Source organism: Nerophis ophidion, linkage group LG02, assembly GCF_033978795.1.
Source record: "Nerophis ophidion isolate RoL-2023_Sa linkage group LG02, RoL_Noph_v1.0, whole genome shotgun sequence".
NCBI classification, from domain to species: domain Eukaryota; kingdom Metazoa; phylum Chordata; class Actinopteri; order Syngnathiformes; family Syngnathidae; genus Nerophis; species Nerophis ophidion.
The window spans coordinates 48572692-48595476 of NC_084612.1; the positions used below are offsets into that span (position 1 = coordinate 48572692).

General features: G+C 43.7%; 1 protein-coding gene across 5 annotated transcripts in view; it reads left to right on the forward strand.

Annotated features, from left to right (window-relative positions):
* The window catches only part of pacsin1b (protein kinase C and casein kinase substrate in neurons 1b), a 100192-nt gene that overhangs the window by 54442 nt on the left and 22965 nt on the right, over positions 1-22785 (forward strand). For all 5 annotated transcript variants that reach the window (XM_061885546.1, XM_061885517.1, XM_061885507.1 and 2 more), the window contains 6 exons: positions 421-577; positions 641-876; positions 5714-5869; positions 6045-6220; positions 15266-15386; positions 15458-15582. In XM_061885546.1, the coding sequence (XP_061741530.1) occupies positions 421-577; positions 641-876; positions 5714-5869; positions 6045-6220; positions 15266-15386; positions 15458-15582 (971 nt within the window). The remainder of the gene's footprint in view (positions 1-420; positions 578-640; positions 877-5713; positions 5870-6044; positions 6221-15265; positions 15387-15457; positions 15583-22785) is intronic.

A 22785-nucleotide genomic window follows, 5' to 3' on the forward strand; every position in this document is an offset into this window, starting at 1 on the left:
AACACAGCACTATTTAAGCCTGTAGTTGCCAGGCAGTTAGCCTGGCGACATCACCGTCTACCACCCTCTATCACCTCCTACACACCCATTATATCCATGCCGATGATCCATACTCTTTCTCGTTCCAAGTAAGTTTTTCGTTATTCATGCCATAGTGCAAGTTTTTGTTTTATGTCCATAATTTTGCCTTAGTGCAGGATTTTGTTTTTTTAGCCAAGTTTGTTCTCTGCCTTGACAGTAATAAAAAGTTTTATTTAGAAAAATATCAAAATACATTTTGGTACCGTTACCAAAATGTTGGTATGGGGATAACCCTACTTTGGGGATATGTGGTCATCCACCAGCGTGGTCAGGACACGTGTTACAGGTGGAATGGTTTGAGTTAGCATGTCTGAGTTTGCATGTTTTGTTTTGTGCCAGGTGGGGAACTACAAGCGATCGGTGAAGCGTATCGACGACGGCCACAGGCTCTGCAACGACCTGATGAACTGCATCCAAGAGCGCGCCAAGCTGGAGAAAGCCTACGCTCAGCAACTGACCGACTGGTCCAAGAGATGGAAACAGCTGGTCGACAAAGGTAGGAGAAGTTTCAAGCCCGCGACGCGCCCTTTGATGCGGTTTTCCGTCCCCCCCGCCGCAGGTCCTCAGTATGGCACGGTGGAGCGCGCCTGGATCTCGCTGATGAACGAGGCGGAGAAGGTGAGCGAGCTTCACCAGGAGGTGAAGAACGGCCTGATGGGCGAGGACTTTGAGAAGGTGAAGAACTGGCAGAAGGACTCCTACCACAAGCAGATGATGGGGGGCTTCAAGGAAACCAAGGAGGCGGACGAGGGCTTCAAGAAGGTCCAGAAGCCTTGGGCCAAGAAGCTGAAAGAAGTAAGATCTAGTCCGCAGAAGGCAGGAAGACTCCTCAGGGGTCCTTGGAGATTAAATCTAAAACATCTTCAATCCAACTTTTTTCTGTAACTGGCATAGAAAATCCATGCGGACATTAATATTTACCTTTATGGGGCGGTATGGCTCGGTCGGTAGAGCGGCCGTGCCAGCAACTTGAGGGTTCCAGCTTCGATTAAGTCACTGCCATTGTGTCCTTGAGCAAGACAGTTTTACCCACCTGCTCCCAGTGCCACCCACACTGGATTAATCATAACTTAAACATTGGGTTTCACTATGAAAAAGTGTTTTGAGTCACTAGAGAAAAGCGCTATATAAATATAATTCACTTCACTATTCTCTCTTGCAATTGGGAAAATACAAAACCCAAAACCATTGAAGTTGTCACGTTGTGTAAATAGTAAATAAAAAGAGTATACAATGATTTGCAAATCCTTTTCAACTTATATTCAATTGAATAGACTGCATAGACAAGAAATTTCATGTTCACACTGAGAAACTTTGTTATTTTTTTGCAAATAGTCATGAACTTAGAATTTAATGGTAGCAACACATTTCAAAAAAGTCCTTTTTACCAGTGTGGTACATGGCCTTTCCGTTTAACAACACTCAGTAAAGGTTTGGGAACTGAGGAGACATGTTTGAAGTGGAATTCTTTCCCATTCTTGCTTGATGTACAGCTTAAGTTGTTCAACAGTCTCCCTTCTCATATTTTAGCCTTCATATTGCACCACACATTTTCAATGTCTGGACTACAGGCAGGCCAGTCTAGTACCCGCACTCTTTTACTATGAAGCCACGCTGTTGTAACATGTAGCTTGGCATTTGTCTTGCTGAAATAAGCAGGAGTGTCCATGATAACGCTGCTTGGATGGCAACATATGTTGCGCCAAAAGCTGTATGTACCTTTCAGCATTAATGGTGCCTTCACATATGTGTAAGTTACCCATGCTTTGGCCACTAATACACCCCCATACCATCACACATGCTGGCTTTTACACTTTGACCCTAGAACAGTCCGTATGGTTCTTTTCCTCTTTAGTCCGGAGGACATGACGTTCACAGTACCCAAAAACAATTTGAAATGTGGCCTCGTCAGACCACAGAGCACTTTTCCACTTTGCATCAGTCCATCTTTGATGAGCTCGGGCCCAGCGAAGCCGGCGGCGTTTCTGGGTGTTGTTGATTAATGGCTTTGGCTTTGCATACTAGAGTTTTAACTTGCACTTACGGGTGAAGCCACCAACTGTAGTTACTGACAGTGGATTTCTGAAGTGTTCCTGAGCCCGTGTGGTGATATCCTTTACACACTGATGTCGCTTTTTGATGCAGTACCGCCTGAGGGATCCAAAGTCACGGGCATGCTGCTTACGTGCTGTGATTCTTCCAGATTCTCTCAACCTTTTGATGATATTATGGAGTGTAGGTGGTGAAATCCCTAAATTCCTTGCAATAGCTGCTTGAGGAATGTTGTTCTTAAACAATTTGCTCAGGCATTTGTCGACAAAGTGGGGACCCTTGCCCCGTCCTTGTTTGTGAATGAGTGAGCATTTCATGGAAGCTGCTTTTGTGAAGTGAAGTGAATTATATTTATATAGCGCTTTTCTCTAGTGACTCAAAGCGCTTTACATAGTGAAACCCAATATCTAAGTTACATTTAAACCAGTGTGGGTGGCACTGGGAGCACGTGGGTAAAGTGTCTTGCCCAAGGACACAACGGCAGTGACTAGGATGGCGGAAGCGGGAATCGAACCTGCAACCCTCAAGTTGCTGGCACGGCCACTCTACCAACCGAGCCATACCGCCATACATACCCAATCATCGCACCCACCTGTTCCCAATTAACCTGTTTACCTGTGGGATGTTCCAAATAAGTCTTTGATTAGCATTTCTCAACATTCTCAGTCTTTTTTGCCACTTGTGCCAGCTTTTTTTAAACATGTTGCAGCCATCAAATTCCAAATGAGCTAATATTTGCAAAAAATAACAACGTTTCTTAGTGTGAACATGAACTATCTTGTCTTTGCAGTCTATTTGAAAATCATTGTATTCTCTTTTTCTTTACCATTTACGCAACGTGACAACTTCACTGCTTTTGGGGTTTGTAAATCAAATTAGTGTTGGTGTTTTGTTGAGCACATAGACCTGTGTGAGACATTTCAAGTCGATCTGATTTGAGTGGTTCAAACTTTGGGGTTTAAAAAAAAAACACACCACCACGTGGTATATTTGTAAAGTATTCTGGTAACCTCGAGAATAAAACATCTCTCTTTCACCTGTGTAGAAATACAAACTACAATAATAAACATATTGTCAAAGGAATACACCTCGGGCATTGTAGAATCGCTGAAGTCTGAAGGGTTTTTCAATTCTAGCCGTGGCACACCCTCACGTGACCCCAGCAACCTCTGCGCTACAGTCGGCGTGGCAAAGTGGTGAGTCAGCACCCGTGCTGCACGGCCGCACAAGTCCCGGGATACCCAAAATTTCCAAAACGCGCCCAGCAAAGTCCCACGGGAATGCGGGGGGAAAAGTCGGCAAAAGTCCCAAAATTGTTCAAAAATCACACCCGGGTTCGAGTGCCACAAGTCCCGTCCCCGGCCACGCAAGTCCCGTGATGTCCAAAATGCACCCAGCAAAGTCCCTTGGGAAAGTGGGTAGAAGAGTGAGAACAGTCAGCAATAGTCCCAAAAATATTTTCAAAAATCACACCCGGGTTCGTGTCCCACAAGTCCCGCCCCCGGCCGCGCAAGTCCCAGGATGCCCAAAATGTCCAAAACGCGCCCAGCAAAGTCCGATGGTAAAGCGGGAAAAAAAAAGTGAGAAAAGTCGGCAAAAGTCCCAAAATTGTTAAAAAAATCACACCCGGGTTCGAATGCCACAAGTCCCGCCGCCGGCCGCGCAAGTCCCGTGATACCCAAAATGTCCAAAACACACCCAGCAAAGTCCCACGAATGGCGGGGGGAAAAGTGAGAAAAGTCAGCAAAAGTCCCCCAAATTTTCTAAAATCACACCCGGGTTCGTGTCCCACAAGTCGCGCCGCCGGCCGCGCAAGTCCATAGAATGCCCTAAATATCCAAAACACACCCAGGTTAGTCCGACTGGAAAATCGTGGGAGATAAATGAGAAAAGTCGGCAAAAGTCCACACATTTTCAATGGGAGTCAGGTCTGGACTACAGACAGGCCAGTCTAGTACCCGCAATCTTTTACTACGAAGCCACACTGTTGTAACACGTGGCTTGGCATGTGGCATCCGTAATAACTTTGCTTGGATGCCAACATATTTTGCTCCAAAAGTTGTATGTACCTTTCAGCATTAATGGTGCCTTCACAGATGTGTAAGTTACCCATGCCTTGGCCACTAATAATAATAATAACAATAATGGATTAGATTTATACCGCGCTTTTCTATTGTTAGATACTCAAAGCGCTCACAGAGAAGTGGGAACCCATCATTCATTCATACCTGGTGGTGGTAAGCTACATATGTAGCCACAGCTGCTCTGGGGTAGACTGATGGAAGCGTGGCTGCCAGTTTGCGCCTACGGCACCGGGGGCAAGGGTGAAGTGCCCTGCCCAAGGACGCAACGGCAGCAATTTGGATGTCAATAGGTGGGAAGCGAACCTGCAACCCTAGGGTTTCTGGCACGGCCGCTCTACCTACTACGCCATGCCGCCCTCCATACCATCACACATGCTGCCTTTTACACTTTGCGCCTAGAACAGTCCGAATGGTTCTTTTCCTCTTCGTTCCGAAGGACACAACGTCCACAGTTTCCAAAAACAATTTGAAATGTGGACACAGAACACTGTTCCACTTTCCATCAGTCCATCTTGGATGAGCTCGGGCCCAGCGAAGCGTTTCTGGGTGTTGTTGATAAATGGCATAGTAAATGGTAAATGGGTTGTACTTGTATAGCGCTTTTCTACCTTCAAGGTACTCAAAGCGCTTTAACACTATTTCCACATTCACCCATTCACACACACACACACACACACACACACACACACACACCGTTGTGTCTTGCTCAAGGACACAACAGACGTGATGAGGTTGGTAGAAGGTGGGGATTGAACCTGGAACCCTCAGGTTGCTGGCACAGCCACTCTCCCAACAGCGCCATGCCGTCCCCATAGCAGAGTTTTAACTCGCACTTACAGATGTAGCGACCAACTGTAGTTAATGACAGTGGTTCTCTGAAGTGTTCCTGAGCCAATGTGGTGATATCCTTTACACACTGATGTCGCTTTTTGAGGTAGTACCGCCTCAGGTATCGAAGGTCACGGGGATTTTGCTTCCGTACTGGGATTTCTCCAGCTTCTCTGAACCTTTTGACGATATTACGAAGCGTAGATGGTGAAATCCCTAAATTCCTTCCAATTGCTGGTTGAGAAATGTTGTTCTTAAACAATTTGCTCAGGCATTTGTCGACAAAGTGGTGAGCCTCGCCCCGTCCTTGTTTGTGAATGAGTGAGCATTTTATGGAAGCTGCTTTTATACCCAATCATTGCACCCACCTGTTCCCAATTAGCCTGTTCACCTGTGGGATGTTCCAAAAAGGTCTTTGATGAGCATTCCTCAACTTTCTTAGTCTTTTTTTCAGCTAAAATTTGCTAAAAATTACAATGTGTACCATTTGGAACGTTAAATATCTTGTCTTTGAAGTCTATTCAATTGAATATAAGTTGAAATGGATTAGCAAATGATTGTATTTTGTTTTTATTTACCATTTACACAACGTGACAACTTCACTGCTTTTAGGGTGTTGTAAAACCTCCCTGTGTAGCCCTAGCAGACATATTCCTCTGTCGTCTCAGCTGGAGGCCGCCAAGAAGTCGTACCACGTGGCTTGCAAAGAGGAGAGGCTGGCCTCCTCCAGGGAGACCAACGGCAAGACCGAAGGCTCAGTGAACGCCGACCAGCTGAAGAAACTTCACGAGAAAGTGGACAAGTGCAAAGTGGATTCGCAGAAGGTGCGAACGATAAAAAGCCTCTCTGGCAAGTCCTTCTGAAAGTCTTATCTGCATTGTTAATATGTGACTCAGCACCGCACTTTAACCCCCCCAGGCTTTAAGTCCACAAGATTCTGCTCTACCTTGACCTGTTCTCCTCTGATCTGTGACTTGTTTTGTGTGTGTTTGGGTGTAGGCTAAGGAAAAGTACGAGAAGGCTCTGGACGAGCTCAACAAGTGCACGCCTCTGTACATGGAGAACATGGAGCAGGTCTTTGACCAGTGTCAGCAGTTTGAGGAGAAGAGGCTGAGCTTCCTCAGAGAGGTGCTGCTGGACGTCAAACGCCACCTCAACCTCACAGAGAACCAAAGGTTTGAATCCACTAACTCATCTTCAATTGTCTCTGAGAAGTAAGTACAGCCCTCACAGGTCATCAACACGATCAAAAGGAACCTAGGTAGAACTTTAGAGTGGTCTGTTTACAGTTTGTTTAGTAATGCTAAAAATGGTAAGTGGTTGTACTTGTATAGAGCTTTTCTACCCCTTTTTAAGGAGCCTAAAGTGCTTGACAATATTTCCACATTCACCCATTCACTCACACATTCACACACTGATGCGGGAGCTGCCATGCAAGGCACTAACCAGGACCCATCAGGAGCAAGGGTGAAGTGTCTTGCCCAAGGACACAACGGATGTGACTAGGATGGTAGAAGGTGGGGATTGAACCGGGAACCCTCAGATTGCTGGCACGGCCAAGCCATCCCCTAGTAGTGTAGCCTGACGAACCACTGAAAACTCTTTCAGGTCGGGAATAAAGTTCTGTTCTTCTTCTTTCGTGTAACGTCAGATGTCCAACTTGGTGTTGCGTAGCCATACCCGCATCTCTGGTCCTAGGTGAAAGAGGCTGGCAGATGTTAATTATATGGTCGCCGGTCTGCTTAGGGCCACCGCACTTGCATGCCGCACTGTCCGCCAAGTCCCACGTCTTCATTGATGACCCAAAGCGACAGACCCCAGTCCGTAGACGGTTCAGCGTGGTCCATTTTCGGCGTGGTAGGTCGTCTCATCCGATGGCCCCATCTCCTGGGTCCCAAGCGGTGGACTCGGGAGGGCCGGGCCGACTCCCACTCCTGCTTCCAAGCTGCTGCCAAACATGCACCTCTGGAGATGTCCCCAGAGGTGGAGTTGACCATCTGTTTTTCTGCCTTGTTGTAGGATTGGCGGGACTTTAGTCTTCTTGGAGGTGCTGGTGTTGTGCAAAATGTGTCAGTCATATTTTTGTGCCTTCCTGGCCAGGGCGAGAGTGGCAGCCTCCCGTCGGAGGCTGGCCGGTGCTATCCCCGCGAAGACCGGCAGGAGGGACACAGGTGTAGGCTTCAAACATCCAGTATTATCCGGAGGGAGGTATTGATACCCAAGTGAACCTTTCTCGCATAAGGGCTTCTGCTCCAGTCTGGGCTGCAGTATTCTGCTGCAGAGAAGACCAGGGCTTGGGTGGATATTCGCAGCGTTTTAGCGGAGGTTCCCCAGGTTGTTCCAGAGAAGTTCGCTGGAAGTTCTTTTCTGAGTTCAAGTATCTCGGGGTCTTGTTCATGAGTGAGGGAAGAATAGAACGCGAGATTGGAGCGGCGTCTGCAGTCATGCAGTCACTGTACCGGTCTGTTGGAGCTGAACCAAAAGGCGAAGCTCTGGAATTATAGGTGAGTCTACGTTCCTACCTCATCTATGGTTATGAACCTTGGGTAATGGCCCTATTTCTGGGATCACCCTTCTGCCTCAGCTCTCGATTTACAGGTACGTTCCTACCCTCATCTACGGTCATGAACCTTGGGTAATGGCCCTACCGCTTAGATCACCCTCAGATATCGTGTGAGGAGCTGGGTCATCCGGGAGGGACCCAGAGTACAGCCTCTGTTCCTTCACGTGGAAAGGAGCCAGCTGAGATGGTATCCACTATAGATGCCTCCTGGACGCCTCCCTTGGTGAGGTGTTTTGGGCATGTCCAGCCGGGAGGAGACCTCGGGGCAGACCTGGGACATGTTAGAGGAGCTATGTCTCATAGCTGGCCTGGGAACGCCTCCGTATATCCCCCGTAGAACTTTAGGAGGTAGTCGGGGACAGGGAAAACTGCGCATCTCTACTTAGACTGCTGGACTGCCGGACTCGGATAAGCGGTGGGAAATAGTTGGATGGGGGAAATGAAAATCCATCAACTCAGTCTTTATTGTCTCGATAGCTGACGTCCTCATACACCTCACATGTCCAATGGTGCACCTTCACACTATTTTAAGTACCGTTGTCGTATAGCACAGCTTTGGTACTCTCTGACATGGAATTCACCGAAACTTCACCGGTTGTTTCTGGAATTCTCTTCCATTTTTGCGCTGAGATAGGCGCCAGCGGCCCCCCGCGACCTCAAAAGGGACAAGCGGTAGAAAATGGAAGAATGGATAGATAGACACCTCGAACCCGTTCCATTTGAAGACACTCCGCAGGCGCTCAGTTGCGTTCAGGTCCGAAGACAAACTTGACCCGTTCCATAATCTCCACTTTCATCTTCCTCAGCAAGGCACTTGTAATCATGGAGGTGTGTTTGGACTCCAGGGTTACCCCTTGATGTAATGGATCATGGCACACCACCGTGGCAAAATAAAAGCCGACACATCTTTTAACTTGAAGGTTTTTACACGTGAAAAAAAAATTAAGTAAGTAAGAAGTCTCACAAAGTCTGAGGATTTTTCACTTTTATTGACAATTTTATGCTAACAAGCAGCTCATGCATACACGTCCGATACATGGACTACATGGCCTGAGGGGATCTGTATCGCTTCTACTGGCACTTAGTGACTTTGAAGAGGGTGGGAGGAACAAAAAACAAACGGCAAATGTGTTAACTTGCTTTACGGCATATGTGAATCCTCCTTTCCCCGTTCGTTAAAAAGACGGAAGTCGTTGCGAACGCTGACGTGCCGCCGGAAAACTGAAAGGAGAAGAAAAACCCCTTTGTGCAATTCATGGTGTCATGGAAGATGCTGCAAAACAACCAAAGAAACGAAAAGTTTGTCTGAGGAGACAAAAAAAAGAAATCGGAGGCGACCCAGATGAAAGGACAGTCAAGGACCAACATTGTCCCGACTTTCACTCACAATATTACAGCCAGTGTGACTGCTACATGCGCTAGGCATCATGGGAAATGTGGTCTTCTTCTGGCAAAACACTACTGCTTTGGTCCACTGGCGCCGGCAAAATCAAGCAAAACTGAAAGTACTTAAGTGGGGCTTGAGCACCAGCCGGTCATTACAGTATGAATGGATATATCTCGCCTATTACTCGCGCATTATTGACTTGGGATGCACTGAAAATTCAACATCCGAAAAATACTTTGTTCACCGAAACAGCACACCCGAAATGAAATCTGCTTAAATATAGCTAGGCATAACAATGCAATATGTACATACAGCTAGCCTAAATAGTGTGTTAGCATGGATTAACTTGCACTGACCAAATATGTCTGTTTAGTAATCCAACAAGTCAATAACATCAACAAATATCACCTTTGTGCATTAAAGCACAGCATAAAAGGTTTGGTGGACAAAATGAGACAAAGAAAAAGTGGTATAAAACAAGTTTTTCTGTGGCGGCGTCGGAGAAAGTTGTGCATGCAAACAAACTATGGTGAGTTCAAGGGCCGCTCGCCAAATACTCTCATCAATTGAAGCGTGTTTGATATAAACGGAAGGATTTGTAACAATTAGGAACATTTGTGTCATGTTTGTCCTCCTAAAGACACCTTTTTAGAACAAAATAATATATTGTTAACCCACTATTTTCATTTTGATACATTTTTGAAAAAGCTCTAGGGAGCCACTAGGATGGCGCTAATGAGCTGCATTGCCCACCCCCGATATAGGGGTACGCCAATGATTCACTTAGGCCCAGTACGCTACTGAATTAAAATGATAATCATTATGGTGGTACTTAATGAATACTTAGGTCAACTACACTACTGTATTTTAATATTGGTTGTTATGGTGGTACTTAATGAATACTTAGGCCTACTACACTACTGTACTATAATGTTGTCATGATGGTGGTACTTAATGAATACTTAGGTCTACTACACCAGTGGTTCTCGACCTTTTTTCAGGGGCGTACCCCCTGTGAACATTTTTTTAACTCAAGTACCCCCTAATCAGAGCAAAGCATTTTTTGTTGAAAAAAATAGATAAATAAGTAAAATACAGCACTATGTCATCAGTTTCTGATATATTAAATTTATGAAACAGTGCAAAAAATTGCTCATTTGTAGTGGTCTGTCTTGAACTATTTGGAAAAAAAGGTACAAAACAAACTAAAAACTTGTTGAAAAATAAACAAATGATTCAATTATAAAGAAAGATTTTTACACATAGAAGTAACCATCAACTTAAAGTGCTCTCTTTGGGGATTGTAATAGAGATCCATCTGGATTCATGAACTTCATTCTAAACCTTTCTTCACAAAAAAATAAATATTTAATATCAATATTTATGGAACATGTCCACAAAAAATCTAGCTGTCAACACTGAATATTGCATTGTTGCATTTCTTTTCACAGTTCTTTTTGACAGACATTTTAGTGAGAAATCTGAGCTTGTGCTTCACTGAGGATCTTTGGCAGTCTTGGTGGCAGGGAGGCAACTGCTGTGATCAAACTCTTCTCCACGCAGATTTTTTTTTTTTTTTTGGTTTGATTTGATCACAGCCATTGCAGGGAAGGAGGACTCACATAAATATGTTGAGGCAAAGGGTAATAGCTGCTCCAAAGCTTTTCGCCCCAGGTCAGGGTGCTCCTGCTTCAAAAACACCCAGACCTGTTTGAGTGTGGAGGTGGAAAACTTCATCTGGAAGCCACAGTCAGATGGCACTCTTGGGAGTTTTTCTTGATAAGTGACAGGTAGCTTGCTTCTGGTAGCTTCAGACAATAGAAACGGATTTCTCACCCAATCCAGCTGTGCAGATTTCTCCTCCATGTCAGGAAAGTAGTAATGAAAACCTTGAATCAAGTTGGTCAATTGACCCATGATGACTGACTTGACTGGAGTTCTGTCCACTTCCTGATTTGTGAGAAAATCATCCACCTGAGGCAAGCAGGTGAAATTTCCCTGAGCACAGGCCGTTTTCCACAGCTCAGCTTTCTTCTGAAAACCACCCACCTTGTCATAAAGGGTTTAAAATGTTGGTGTCTTTGCCGTGTAGGGACATATTCAGTTCATTCAGTTTGCTGAAAATATCTGCCGGATAACATAATTTGGCAAGCCAGTCCGTGTCCTGGAACAAAGTGGCATGGGGGGAATGGTGATCAATCAGAAAGGTGTGTACCTCGGAACATAATTCCAACAGCCGGTTTAGTATTTTCCCTCGGGAGAGCCAGCGCACTTCTGTGTGCAGCAGCAGTTGCGTGTGTTCAGCTCCCATATTTTCACAGAGGCGACGAAGTAGACGTGAATTAAGTGGCCTTGACTTTATAAAGTTGATGACTTTGACGCTGTCGTTTAAAACATCATGAAGCACAGGGCTAATTTTCCTGGACGCCAATGCCTCCCTGTGTATGACATAGTGAGTCCACTTCAGGTCGGGGTTTTCTTTTTTAGCGCGTGCAATCAGTCCTCTCACGCTGCCCTTCATTGATGCTGCTGCATCTGTGCAGATGCTGCTACAGGACTTCCAGCTGATGCTATTCTCAGAGAAGAAAGTGTTGACAATGTCAAACATGTCCTCTCCGGTTGTATCCCCTCTAATGTTTTACAAAAAAGTAAGTGCTCAAAAATATCGTCATTATCGATGTATCTGACAAAACTTACAAGTTGTGCATTTCCACTAATATCTGTGGATTCATCCAGCTGGAGGGAGAATGAGTCGCTAAGTTTTCCAACAACTTGCTCAACAATGTCTTTTCCATTTCATCTACTCTCCGGCAAACATAGTCATTTGATAAAGGCACATTCTTTATTTTTTCCACTGCGTTTTTATCCGGTATTGTCTCGGCCAGCACTACAGCGGCTGAAATTATCAGCTCTTTGGCAATAGTGAACGGCTTTTTGGCTTTAGCAACAAGCAAAGACACCGCGTAAGAAGCCTTCCGTATCGTGCTTTGAGATGACCTGAATTCATATAGTCTCCTCTTAAAAAAAACAGGTGGCTTACCGACATGGCAAGCGGAGATGCCGCTGAAGATGTGCGGGCTTCATGCTGCTGTTGGCAAACATTTCTCCATAGAAAAAACACACTGCCTTGGGGGGGTTACAACTCGAAGCCGTAAATCCCATTAACACATACTCTTCGGAAAACTGTCTGAATTTTGCCGGCTCTGGTTTGGCCTTCTTTGGCACATTAGATTAGATTAGATTAGATTAGATTAGATTAGATTAGATTAGATTAGATTAGATAATACTTTATTTATTCCTTCAGGAGAGTTCCTTCAGGAAAATTAAAATTTTCAGCACAATCCCATTCAAGATCAGACAAACATTACAGGGAGACAGAACAGGATCGCTGACGGGTCTGCCGGCTTCCAGCGCCCCTTACAAAAAAGATGAGATACAGGTAAACAAGGGGGGGAATGGGAGAAAAAAATAGAAGATGAAAATAAAATAAAAAAATCGGTCTAAGCCTGGGCCTTGGTGAGGGGGTCCAGACTAAGGCCAAGGGAAAAAAACAACAACAACAACAACAACTCATAGCCATCCCTCTCACATGTGTGTAAGAGGGAAACATCAAACATAAAAGAACACAAAGGACATTAAAGACATTAAAGCAGCGGATACAACCAGACACTTCTACATACAGCTATGAATAAAAAGTAAAAGAAACATATACACTGTGGTGGCCTCTGCGGTGTTCCACGCCATCGTCTGCTGGGGTGGAGGGAGCATGGCCAAAGAAAGAAGCAGACCCAACAAAGCAACCAAGAGAGCCGACTCCACTCTTGGCCGTCAACCAACTCTCGGCCAGTGTCCAGTCCGCACGGATGAGCGAGGATACGTCCAAGGAGACTGAGGTGTCCGACACCTGCTCACCCAGTCAAGACACCGCGAAGCCTCTCCGTCCCGGCGCTCAGTGCTAGCTCCGCAGCCCTGTCTCCTCATCCGCATCTCCTCCAGTCCCTCCAAACTGACTCAGGTGTGGCAGAGACCCAGCAGCTGGTCTCCATGGCCAAAAGGCTCCCGGGAGGCAGATCCAGAAGTCCACAAAAAAAGCACCGCAGAGGTCACGAAAGTGCCACCCCTTCTCACACAGTCCAAAAGGGTCCCGGACCAAAAGGCAAAAAAATATAATGAGACATGAAAACAAGAGGGAAACACGAAGGAATGACACATGAGCACAGAGCTCCTGCCAACAGCAGCCACTACAGCAGCGCCATCTCAGGAAAAAAAAAAAATACATTTCCTCCTCGTTTTCAGCTGCATTACTGCTACGCTTTGTTTTCTACATCGATAGTTGATTGACAGTTGGTGCCGTGCGGCACCGCCAGGTAGGATAAATCAAACCATCATGGCATGGAGGGAAACTCTGGGTTTATGGTAATTAATGTAAGACTACTACTTGATTTGATGTTCAGTTTATGAACTTACATTCATACTTTGTTGAAGTATTATTCAATAAATATATTCATAAATGATTTTTGAATTGTTGCTATTTTTATAATACTTTAAAAAAATCTCACGTACCCCCTGGCATAGCTTCAAGTACCCCCAGGGGTACGCGTACCCCCTTTGAGAAACACTGTACTACACTACTGTATTATAATGTTGTCGTGATGGTGGTACTTAATTAATACTTAGGTCTACTATAATACAGTATTTTAATGTTGTCATTATTGTGGTACTTAATGAATACTTAGGTCTACTACACTACTGTATTTTAATGTTGGTCGTTATGGTGGTACTTAATGAATACTTAGGCCTACTATACTACTGTATTTTAATGTTGTCATTTTGGTGGTACTTAATGAATACTTAGGGTTACTACACTACTGTATTTTAATGTTGTCATTATGGTGGTACTTAATGAATACTTAGGCTTACTATACTAATGAGTTACAATGTTGTCATAATGGTGGTACTTAATGAATACTTAAGTCTACTACACAACTGTATTTTCATGTTTTCATTATGATGGTACTTAATGCATACTTAGGTCTATTACACTACTGTATTTTAATGTTGTCATTATTGTGGTACTTAATGAATACTTAGGTCTACTACACTACTGTATTTTAATGTTGGTCGTTATGGTGGTACTTAATGAATACTTAGGCCTACTATACTACTGTATTTTAATGTTGTCATTATGGTGGTACCTAATGAATACTTAGGGTTACTACACTACTGTATTTTAATGTTGTCATTATGGTGGTACTTAATGAATACTTAGGCCTACTATACTAATGAGTTACAATGTTGTCATAATGGTGGTACTTAATGAATACTTAAGTCTAGTACACAACTGTATTTTAATGTTTTCATTATGATGGTACTTAATGAATACTTAGGTCTACTACACTACTGTATTTTAATGTTGGTTGTTATGGTGGTACTTAATGATGAATACTTAGGCCTACTATACTACTGTATTGTAATGTTGTCATTATGGTGGTACTTAATGAATACTTAGGGTTACTACACTACTGTATTTTAATGTTGTCATTATGATGGTACTTAATGAATACTTAGGCCTACTATACTAATGAGTTACAATGTTGTCATAATGGTGGTACTTAATGATTACTTAGGTCTACTATACCAGTGGTCCCCAACTTTTTGTATCCGTGGACCAGTCAACGCCTAATAATTTGTCCCGCGGCCCGGGGGTGTCCTTTTTTTTTTTTTTTTGTTTTCTTCTTTGTCATGAAAAAGGGAGGTTTTTGTGGTTGGTGCACTAATTGTAAGTGTATATTGTGTTTTTTATGTTGATTGTACTACACAACTGTATTTTAATGTTTTCATTATGATGGTACTTAATGAATACTTAGGTCTATTACACTACTGTATTTTAATGTTGTCATTATGGTGGTATTTGATGAATGCTTAGGTATACTACGCTACTGTATTATAATTTTCGTCATTGTAGTGGTACTTAATGAATACTTAGGTCTACTGTACTACTGTATTTTAATTTTGTCATTATGGTGGTACTTAATGAATACTTAGGTCTACTATACTACTGTATTTAATGTTAGTCACTATGGTGGTACTTGGAGAGCCAAGTGTTTTCTAAATTGATGAAAAGGTTTTGGCAACCAAATAATATATTCTAGTTTCTTGTTTACAATTCTTCCTTGACAAGACAAACTGCATTTATAGGTCTTGCTGAAATGTGAGGGGTGTGCTCCTCTGAGAACTGTTCTCTGATCCCTGTTTTTTTTCCTGGAGCAGTTACGCGTCAGTGTACCGGGAACTGGAACACACCATCACCTCAGCCAGCCCTCACGAAGACCTGCAATGGTTCAGCAACAACCACGGTCCAGGCATGCACATGAACAGGCCGCAGTTTGAAGTATGGTCGCCGCCGGTTCCCGTCAGTTTTGGGACCAGGACTGCTGTTCCAAACACTATGTCCCTCTGCAGGAGTACAACCCGGACCTGGCCCACAGCATCGCCAAGAAGGAAAAGTCCAAGAAGGGCAGTGACGGCATCATACTGACCAATGTCACCACAGCTGTAGACCAAGCTCAGGCTGGGGACCTGGGCAGGTGAGTTGTTGGTGTGACCTTTGTCTCAAGACTTGGGTCTGGGACTAAAATGTAGTCCCACGGTTCATAAAACATTGTGTTTATCTCAAGACTTGGGCCTGGGACTAAAATGTAGTCCCACGGTTCATAAAACGTCTTTATCTCAGGATTTGGGTCTGGAACTAATATGTAGTCCCACAGTTCATGAAATATTGTGTTTATCTCAAGACTTAGGTCTGGGACTAGAATGCAGTGCCACAGTTTATAAAACCTTGTCTTTATCTCAAAACGTGGGTCTGGGACTAAAATGTAGTCCCACAGTTCATAAAACCTTGTCTTTATTTCAAGACTTGGGCCTGGGACTAAAATGTAATCCCATGGTTCATAAAACTTTGTCTTTATCTCAAGACTTGGGCCTGGAACTAAAATATAGTCCCACGATTCATGAAACGTCTTTATCTCCATACTTTGGGTCTGGGACTAGAATGTAGTTTCACAGTACATGAAACATTGTCTTTATCTCAAGACTTGGGTCTGGGGCTAAAATGTAATCCCACGGTTCATAAAACCATGTCTTTATTTTAAGACTTGGGTCTGGGACTAAAATGTATTCCCACGGTTCATAAAACCTTGTCTTTATTTTAAGACTTGGGTCTGGGACTAAAATGTAGTCCCACGGTTCATAAAACTTTGGCTTTATCTCAAGACTTGTGTCTGGGACTAGAATGTAGTCCCACGGTTCATGAAACATTGCCTTTATCTCAAGACTTGGGTCTGGGACTAAAATGTAGTCCCACGGGTTCATGAAAGTTTGTCTTTATCTCAAGACTTGGGTCTGGGACAAGAATGTAGTCCCATGGTTTATGAAACGTCTTTATCTCAAGACTTGGGTCTGGGTACTAGAATGTAGTCCCACGGTTCATGAAACCTTCTTTTTTTTCTCAGGGCTTGGGTCTGGGGACTAGAATCTATTCCCACGGTTCATGAAACGTCTTTATCTCAAGACTTGGATCCGGTGACTAGAATGTAGTCCCACGGTTCATGAAACCTTGTCTTTATCTCAAGACTTGGGCCTGGGGACTAGAATGTACTCCCACGGTTCATGAAACGTTGTCCTTATCTCAAGACTTGGGTCTGGGACTAAAATGTAGTCACACGATTCATGAAACCTTGTCTTTATCTCAAGACTTGTGTCTGGGACTAGAATGTAGTCTCAAGTTTCATAAAAGCCTTTATCTCAAAGACTTGGGCCTGTGGAGTAGAATGTAGTCCCACGGTTCATAAAACATTGTCTTTCTCTAAAGACTTGTGTCTGGGACTAGAATGTAGTCTCAAGTTTCATAAAAGTCTTTATCTCAAAGACTTGGGCCTGTGGACTAGAATGTAGTCCCACGGTTCATGAAACATTGTCTTAATCTCAAGACTTGTGTCTGGGACTAGAATGTAGTCACACGGGTCATGAAACCTTGTCTTTATCTCAAGACTTGTGTCTGGGACTAGAATGTAGTCTCAAGTTTTATAAAAGTCTTTATCTCAAAGACTTGGGCCTGTGGACTAAAATGTAGTCACACGGTTCATGAAACCTTGTCTTTATCTCAAGACTTGTGCCTGGGACTAGAATGTAGTCTCAAGTTTCATAAAAGTCTTTATCTCAAAGACTTGGGCCTGTGGACTAGAATGTTGTCACACGGTTCATGAAACCTTGTCTTTATCTCAAGACTTGTGTCTGGGACTAGAATGTAGTCTCAAGTTTCATAAAAGGCTTTATCTCAAAGACTTGGGCCTGTGGACTAGAATGTAGTCCCACGGTTCATGAAACATTGTCTTTATCTCAAGACTGGGGAGCTGGGGACTAGAATGTAGTTCCACAAGGTTCATGAAACTTTGTTTTTATCTCAAGACTTGGGTCGGGGGACTAGAATATAGTCCCACGATTCATGAAACGTCTTTATCTCAAGACTTTGGGTCTGGGACTAGAATGTAGTTTCACAGTACATGAAACATTGTCTTTATCTCAAGACATGGGTCTGGGGCTAAAATGTAATCCCACGGTTCATAAAACCATGTCTTTATTTTAAGACTTGGGTCTGGGACTAAAATGTAGTCCCACGGTTCATAAAACTTTGCCTTTATCTCAAGACTTGAGTCTGGGACTAGAATGTAGTCCCACGGTTCATGAAACATTGCCTTTATCTCAAGAATTGGGTCTGGTCTGGGACTAAAATGTAGTCCCACGGGTTCATGAAAGTTTGTCTTTATCTCAAGACTTGGGTCTGGGACAAGTTTGTAGTCCCATGGTTTATGAAACGTCTTTATCTCAAGACTTGGGCCTGGGTACTAGAATGTAGTCCCACGGTTCATGAAACCTTTTTTTTTTTCTCAAGGCTTTGGGCCTGGAGACTAGAATCTATTCCCACGGTTCATGAAACCACTTTATCTCAAGACTTGGATCCGGTGACTAGAATGTAGTCCCACGGTTCATGAAACCTTGCCTTTATCTCAAGACTTGGGCCTGGGGACTAGAATGTAATCCCAGGGTTCATGAAACCTTGTCTTTATCGCAAGACTTGGGTCCGGGACTAAAATGTAGTCCCACGGATCATAAAACCTTGTCTTTATCTCAAAACTTGGGCCTGGGGACAAAAATGTAGTCTCATGGTTTATGAAACCTTGTCTTTATCTCAAGCCTTGCGTCTGGGACTAGAATGTAGTCCCACGGTTCATGAAACCTTGTCTTTATCGCAAGACTTGGGTCTGGGACTAAAATGTAGTCCCACGGTTCATGAAACGTTGTCTTTATCTCAAGACTTGGGCCTGGGGACTAGAATGTAGTCCCACGGTTCATGAAACCTTGTCTTTATCTCAAGCCTTGTGTCTGGGACTAGAATCTAGTCCCACGGTTCATGAAACCTTGTCTTTATCTCAAGACTTGGGTCTGGGACTAAAATGTAGTCCCACGGTTCAGGAAAGATTGTCTTTATCTCAAGACTTGGGTCTGGGACAAGAATGAAGTCCCATGGTTTATGAAACGTCTTTATCTCAAGACATGAGTCTGGGACTAGAATGTAGTCCCACAGTTCATGAAACTTTGTCTTTATCTCAAGACTTGGGTCTGGGGACTAGAATGTAATCCCACGGTTCATGAAACGTTGTCCTTATCTCAAGACTTGGGTCTGGGACTAAAATGTAGTCCCACGGTTCATGAAACCTTGTCTTTATCTCAAGACTTGTGACTGGGACTAGAATGTAGTCTCACGTTTCATGAAAGTCTTTATCTCAAAGACTTGAACCTGTGGACTAAAATGTAGTCCCACGGTTCATAAAACGTTGTCTTTATCTCAAGACTGGGGACCTGGGGACTAGAATGTAGTTCCACAAGGTTCATGAAACGTCTTTATCTCAAGACTTGGATCTGGTGACTAGAATGTAGTCCCACGGTTCATGAAACCTTGTCTTTATCTCAAGGCTTGGGCCTGGGGACTAGAATGTAATCCCACGGTTCATGAAAGGTTGTCCTTATCTCAAGACTTGGGTCTGGGACTAAAATGTAGTCACACGGTTCATGAAACCTTGTCTTTATCTCAAGACTTGTGTCTGGGACTAGAATGTAGCCTCAAGTTTCATAAAAGTCTTTATCTCAAAGACTTGGGCCTGTGGACTAGAATGTAGTCCCACGGTTCATGAAACATTGTCTTTATCTCAAGACTGGGGAGCTGGGGACTAGAATGTAGTTCCACAAGGTTCATGAAACTTTGTTTTTATCTCAAGCCTTGGGTCGGGGGACTAGAATGTAGTCTGACGGTTCATGAAACGTCTATCTCAAGACTTGGGTCTGGGATTAAAATTCAGTGTCACAGTTCATGAAATATTGTCTTTATCTCAAGACTTGGGTCTGGGGAGTAAATTGGAATCCCACAATTCATGAAACATTTGTCTTTATCTCAAGTCTTGAGTCTGGGGCTAAACTGTAGTTTCACAATTCATGAAACATTGTGTTCATCTCAAGACTTGGGTGTGGGTACTATAATGTGGTCCCACGGATCATAAAACCTTGTCTTTATCTCAAAACTTGGGCCTGGGGACAAAAATGTAGTCCCATGGTTTATGAAACCTTGTCTTTATCTCGAGCCTTGCGTCTGGGACTAGAATGTAGTCCCACGGTTCATGAAACCTTGTCTTTATGTCGAGACTTGGGTGTGGGACTAGAATGTAGTCCCACGGTTCATGAAACCTTGTCTTTATCGCAAGACTTGGGTCTGGGACTAAAATATAATCCCACGGTTCATGAAACGTTGTCCTTATCTCAAAACTTGGGCCTGGGGACTAGAATGTAGTCCCACGGTTCATGAAACCATAGTTCGGTTGGTAGAGTCGCCGTGCCAGCAACTTTAGGGTTGCAGGTTTGATTCCCGCTTGTGCCATCCTAGTCACTGCCGTTGTGTCCTTGGGCAAGACACTTTACCCACCTGCTCCCAGTGCCACCCACACTGGTGTAAATGTAACTTAGATATTGGGTGTCACTATGTAAAGCGCTTTGAGTCACTTGAGAAAAGCGCTATATAAATATAATTCACTTTATCTCAAGCCTTGGGTCTGGGACTAGAATCTAGTCCCACGGTTCATGAAACCTTGTCTTTATCTCAAGACTTGGGTCTGGGACTAAAATGTAGTCCCACGGTTCATGAAAGATTGCCTTTATCTCAAGACTTGGGTCTGGGACAAGAATATAGTCCCATGGTTTATGAAACGTCTTTATCTCAAGACTTGACACTGGGACTAGAATGTAGTCCCACAGTTCATGAAACTTTGTCTTTACCTCAAGACTTGGGTCTGTGGACTAGAATGTAGTCCCACGGTTCATGAAACATTGTCTTAATCTCAAGACTTGTGTCTGGGACTAGAATGTAGTCCCACGGTTCATGAAACCTTGTCTTTATCTCAAGACTTGTGTCTGGGACTAGAATGTAGTCTCACGTTTCATGAAAGTCTTTATCTCAAAGACTTGAGCCTGTGGACTAAAATGTAGTCCCACGGTTCATAAAACGTTGTCTTTATCTCAAGACTGGGGAGCTGGGGACTAGAATGTAGTTCCACAAGGTTCATGAAACGTCTTTATCTCAAGACTTGGGTCTGAGATTAGAATGCAGTCTCACAGTTCATGAAATATTGTCTTTATCTCAAGACATGGGTCTGGGGACTAAATTGGAATCCCACGATTCATGAAACATTTGTCTTTATCTCAAGTCTTGAGTCTGGGACTAGAGTGTAGTTTCACAGTTCATGAAACATTGTCTTCATCTCAAAACTTGGGTCTGGGACTATAATGAAGTCCCACAGTTCATGAAACTTTGTCTTTATCTCAAGACTTGGGCCTGGGCACTATAATGTAGTCCCACGGTTCATGAAACATCGCCTTAACTCAAGACTTGGGCCTGGATCTAGAATGTAGTCCCACAGTTCATGAAACCTTGTCCTTATCTCAAGTCTTGGGTCTGGGGACTAGAATGTAGTCCCACGGTTCATGAAACCTTGTCTTTATCTCAAGACGGGGGTCTGGGGACTAGAATGTAGTCCCACGGTTCATGAAACCTTGTCTTTATCTCAAGACTTGGGTCTGGGACTAAAATGTAGTCCCACGGTTCAGGAAAGATTGTCTTTATCTCAAGACTTGGGTCTGGGACAAGAATGAAGTCCCATGGTTTATGAAACGTCTTTATCTCAAGACATGAGTCTGGGACTAGAATGTAGTCCCACAGTTCATGAAACTTTGTCTTTATCTCAAGACTTGGGTCTGGGGACTAGAATGTAATCCCACGGTTCATGAAACGTTGTCCTTATCTCAAGACTTGGGTCTGGGACTAAAATGTAGTCCCACGGTTCATGAAACCTTGTCTTTATCCCAAGACTTGTGACTGGGACTAGAACGTAGTCTCACGTTTCATGAAAGTCTTTATCTCAAAGACTTGAACCTGTGGACTAAAATGTAGTCCCACGGTTCATAAAACGTTGTCTTTATCTCAAGACTGGGGAGCTGGGGACTAGAATGTAGTTCCACAAGGTTCATGAAACGTTTGTCTTTATCTCAAGTCTTGAGTCTGGGACTAGAGTGTAGTTTCACAGTTCATGAAACATTGTCTTCATCTCAAAACTTGGGTCTGGGACTATAATGAAGTCCCACAGTTCATGAAACTTTGTCTTTATCTCAAGACTTGGGCCTGGGCACTATAATGTAGTCCCACGGTTCATGAAACATCGCCTTAACTCAAGACTTGGGCCTGGGACTAGAATGTAGTCCCACAGTTCATGAAACCTTGTCCTTATCTCAAGTCTTGGGTCTGGGGACTAGAATGTAGTCCCACGGTTCATGAAACCTTGTCTTTATCTCAAGACGGGGGTCTGGGGACTAGAATGTAGTCCCACGGTTCATGAAACCTTGTCTTTATCTCAAGACTTGGGCCTGGGACTAAAATGTAGTCCCACGGTTCAGGAAAGATTGTCTTTATCTCAAGACTTGGGTCTGGGACAAGAATGAAGTCCCATGGTTTATGAAACGTCTTTATCTCAAGACATGAGTCTGGGACTAGAATGTAGTCCCACAGTTCATGAAACTTTGTCTTTATCTCAAGACTTGGGTCTGGGGACTAGAATGTAATCCCACGGTTCATGAAACGTTGTCCTTATCTCAAGACTTGGGTCTGGGACTAAAATGTAGTCCCACGGTTCATGAAACCTTGTCTTTATCCCAAGACTTGTGACTGGGACTAGAACGTAGTCTCACGTTTCATGAAAGTCTTTATCTCAAAGACTTGAACCTGTGGACTAAAATGTAGTCCCACGGTTCATAAAACGTTGTCTTTATCTCAAGACTGGGGAGCTGGGGACTAGAATGTAGTTCCACAAGGTTCATGAAACGTCTTTATCTCAAGACTTGGATCTGGTGACTAGAATGTAGTCCCACGGTTCATGAAACCTTGTCTTTATCTCAAGGCTTGGGCCTGGGGACTAGAATGTAATCCCACGGTTCATGAAAGGTTGTCCTTATCTCAAGACTTGGGTCTGGGACTAAAATGTAGTCACACGGTTCATGAAACCTTGTCTTTATCTCAAGACTTGTGTCTGGGACTAGAATGTAGCCTCAAGTTTCATAAAAGTCTTTATCTCAAAGACTTGGGCCTGTGGACTAGAATGTAGTCCCACGGTTCATGAAACATTGTCTTTATCTCA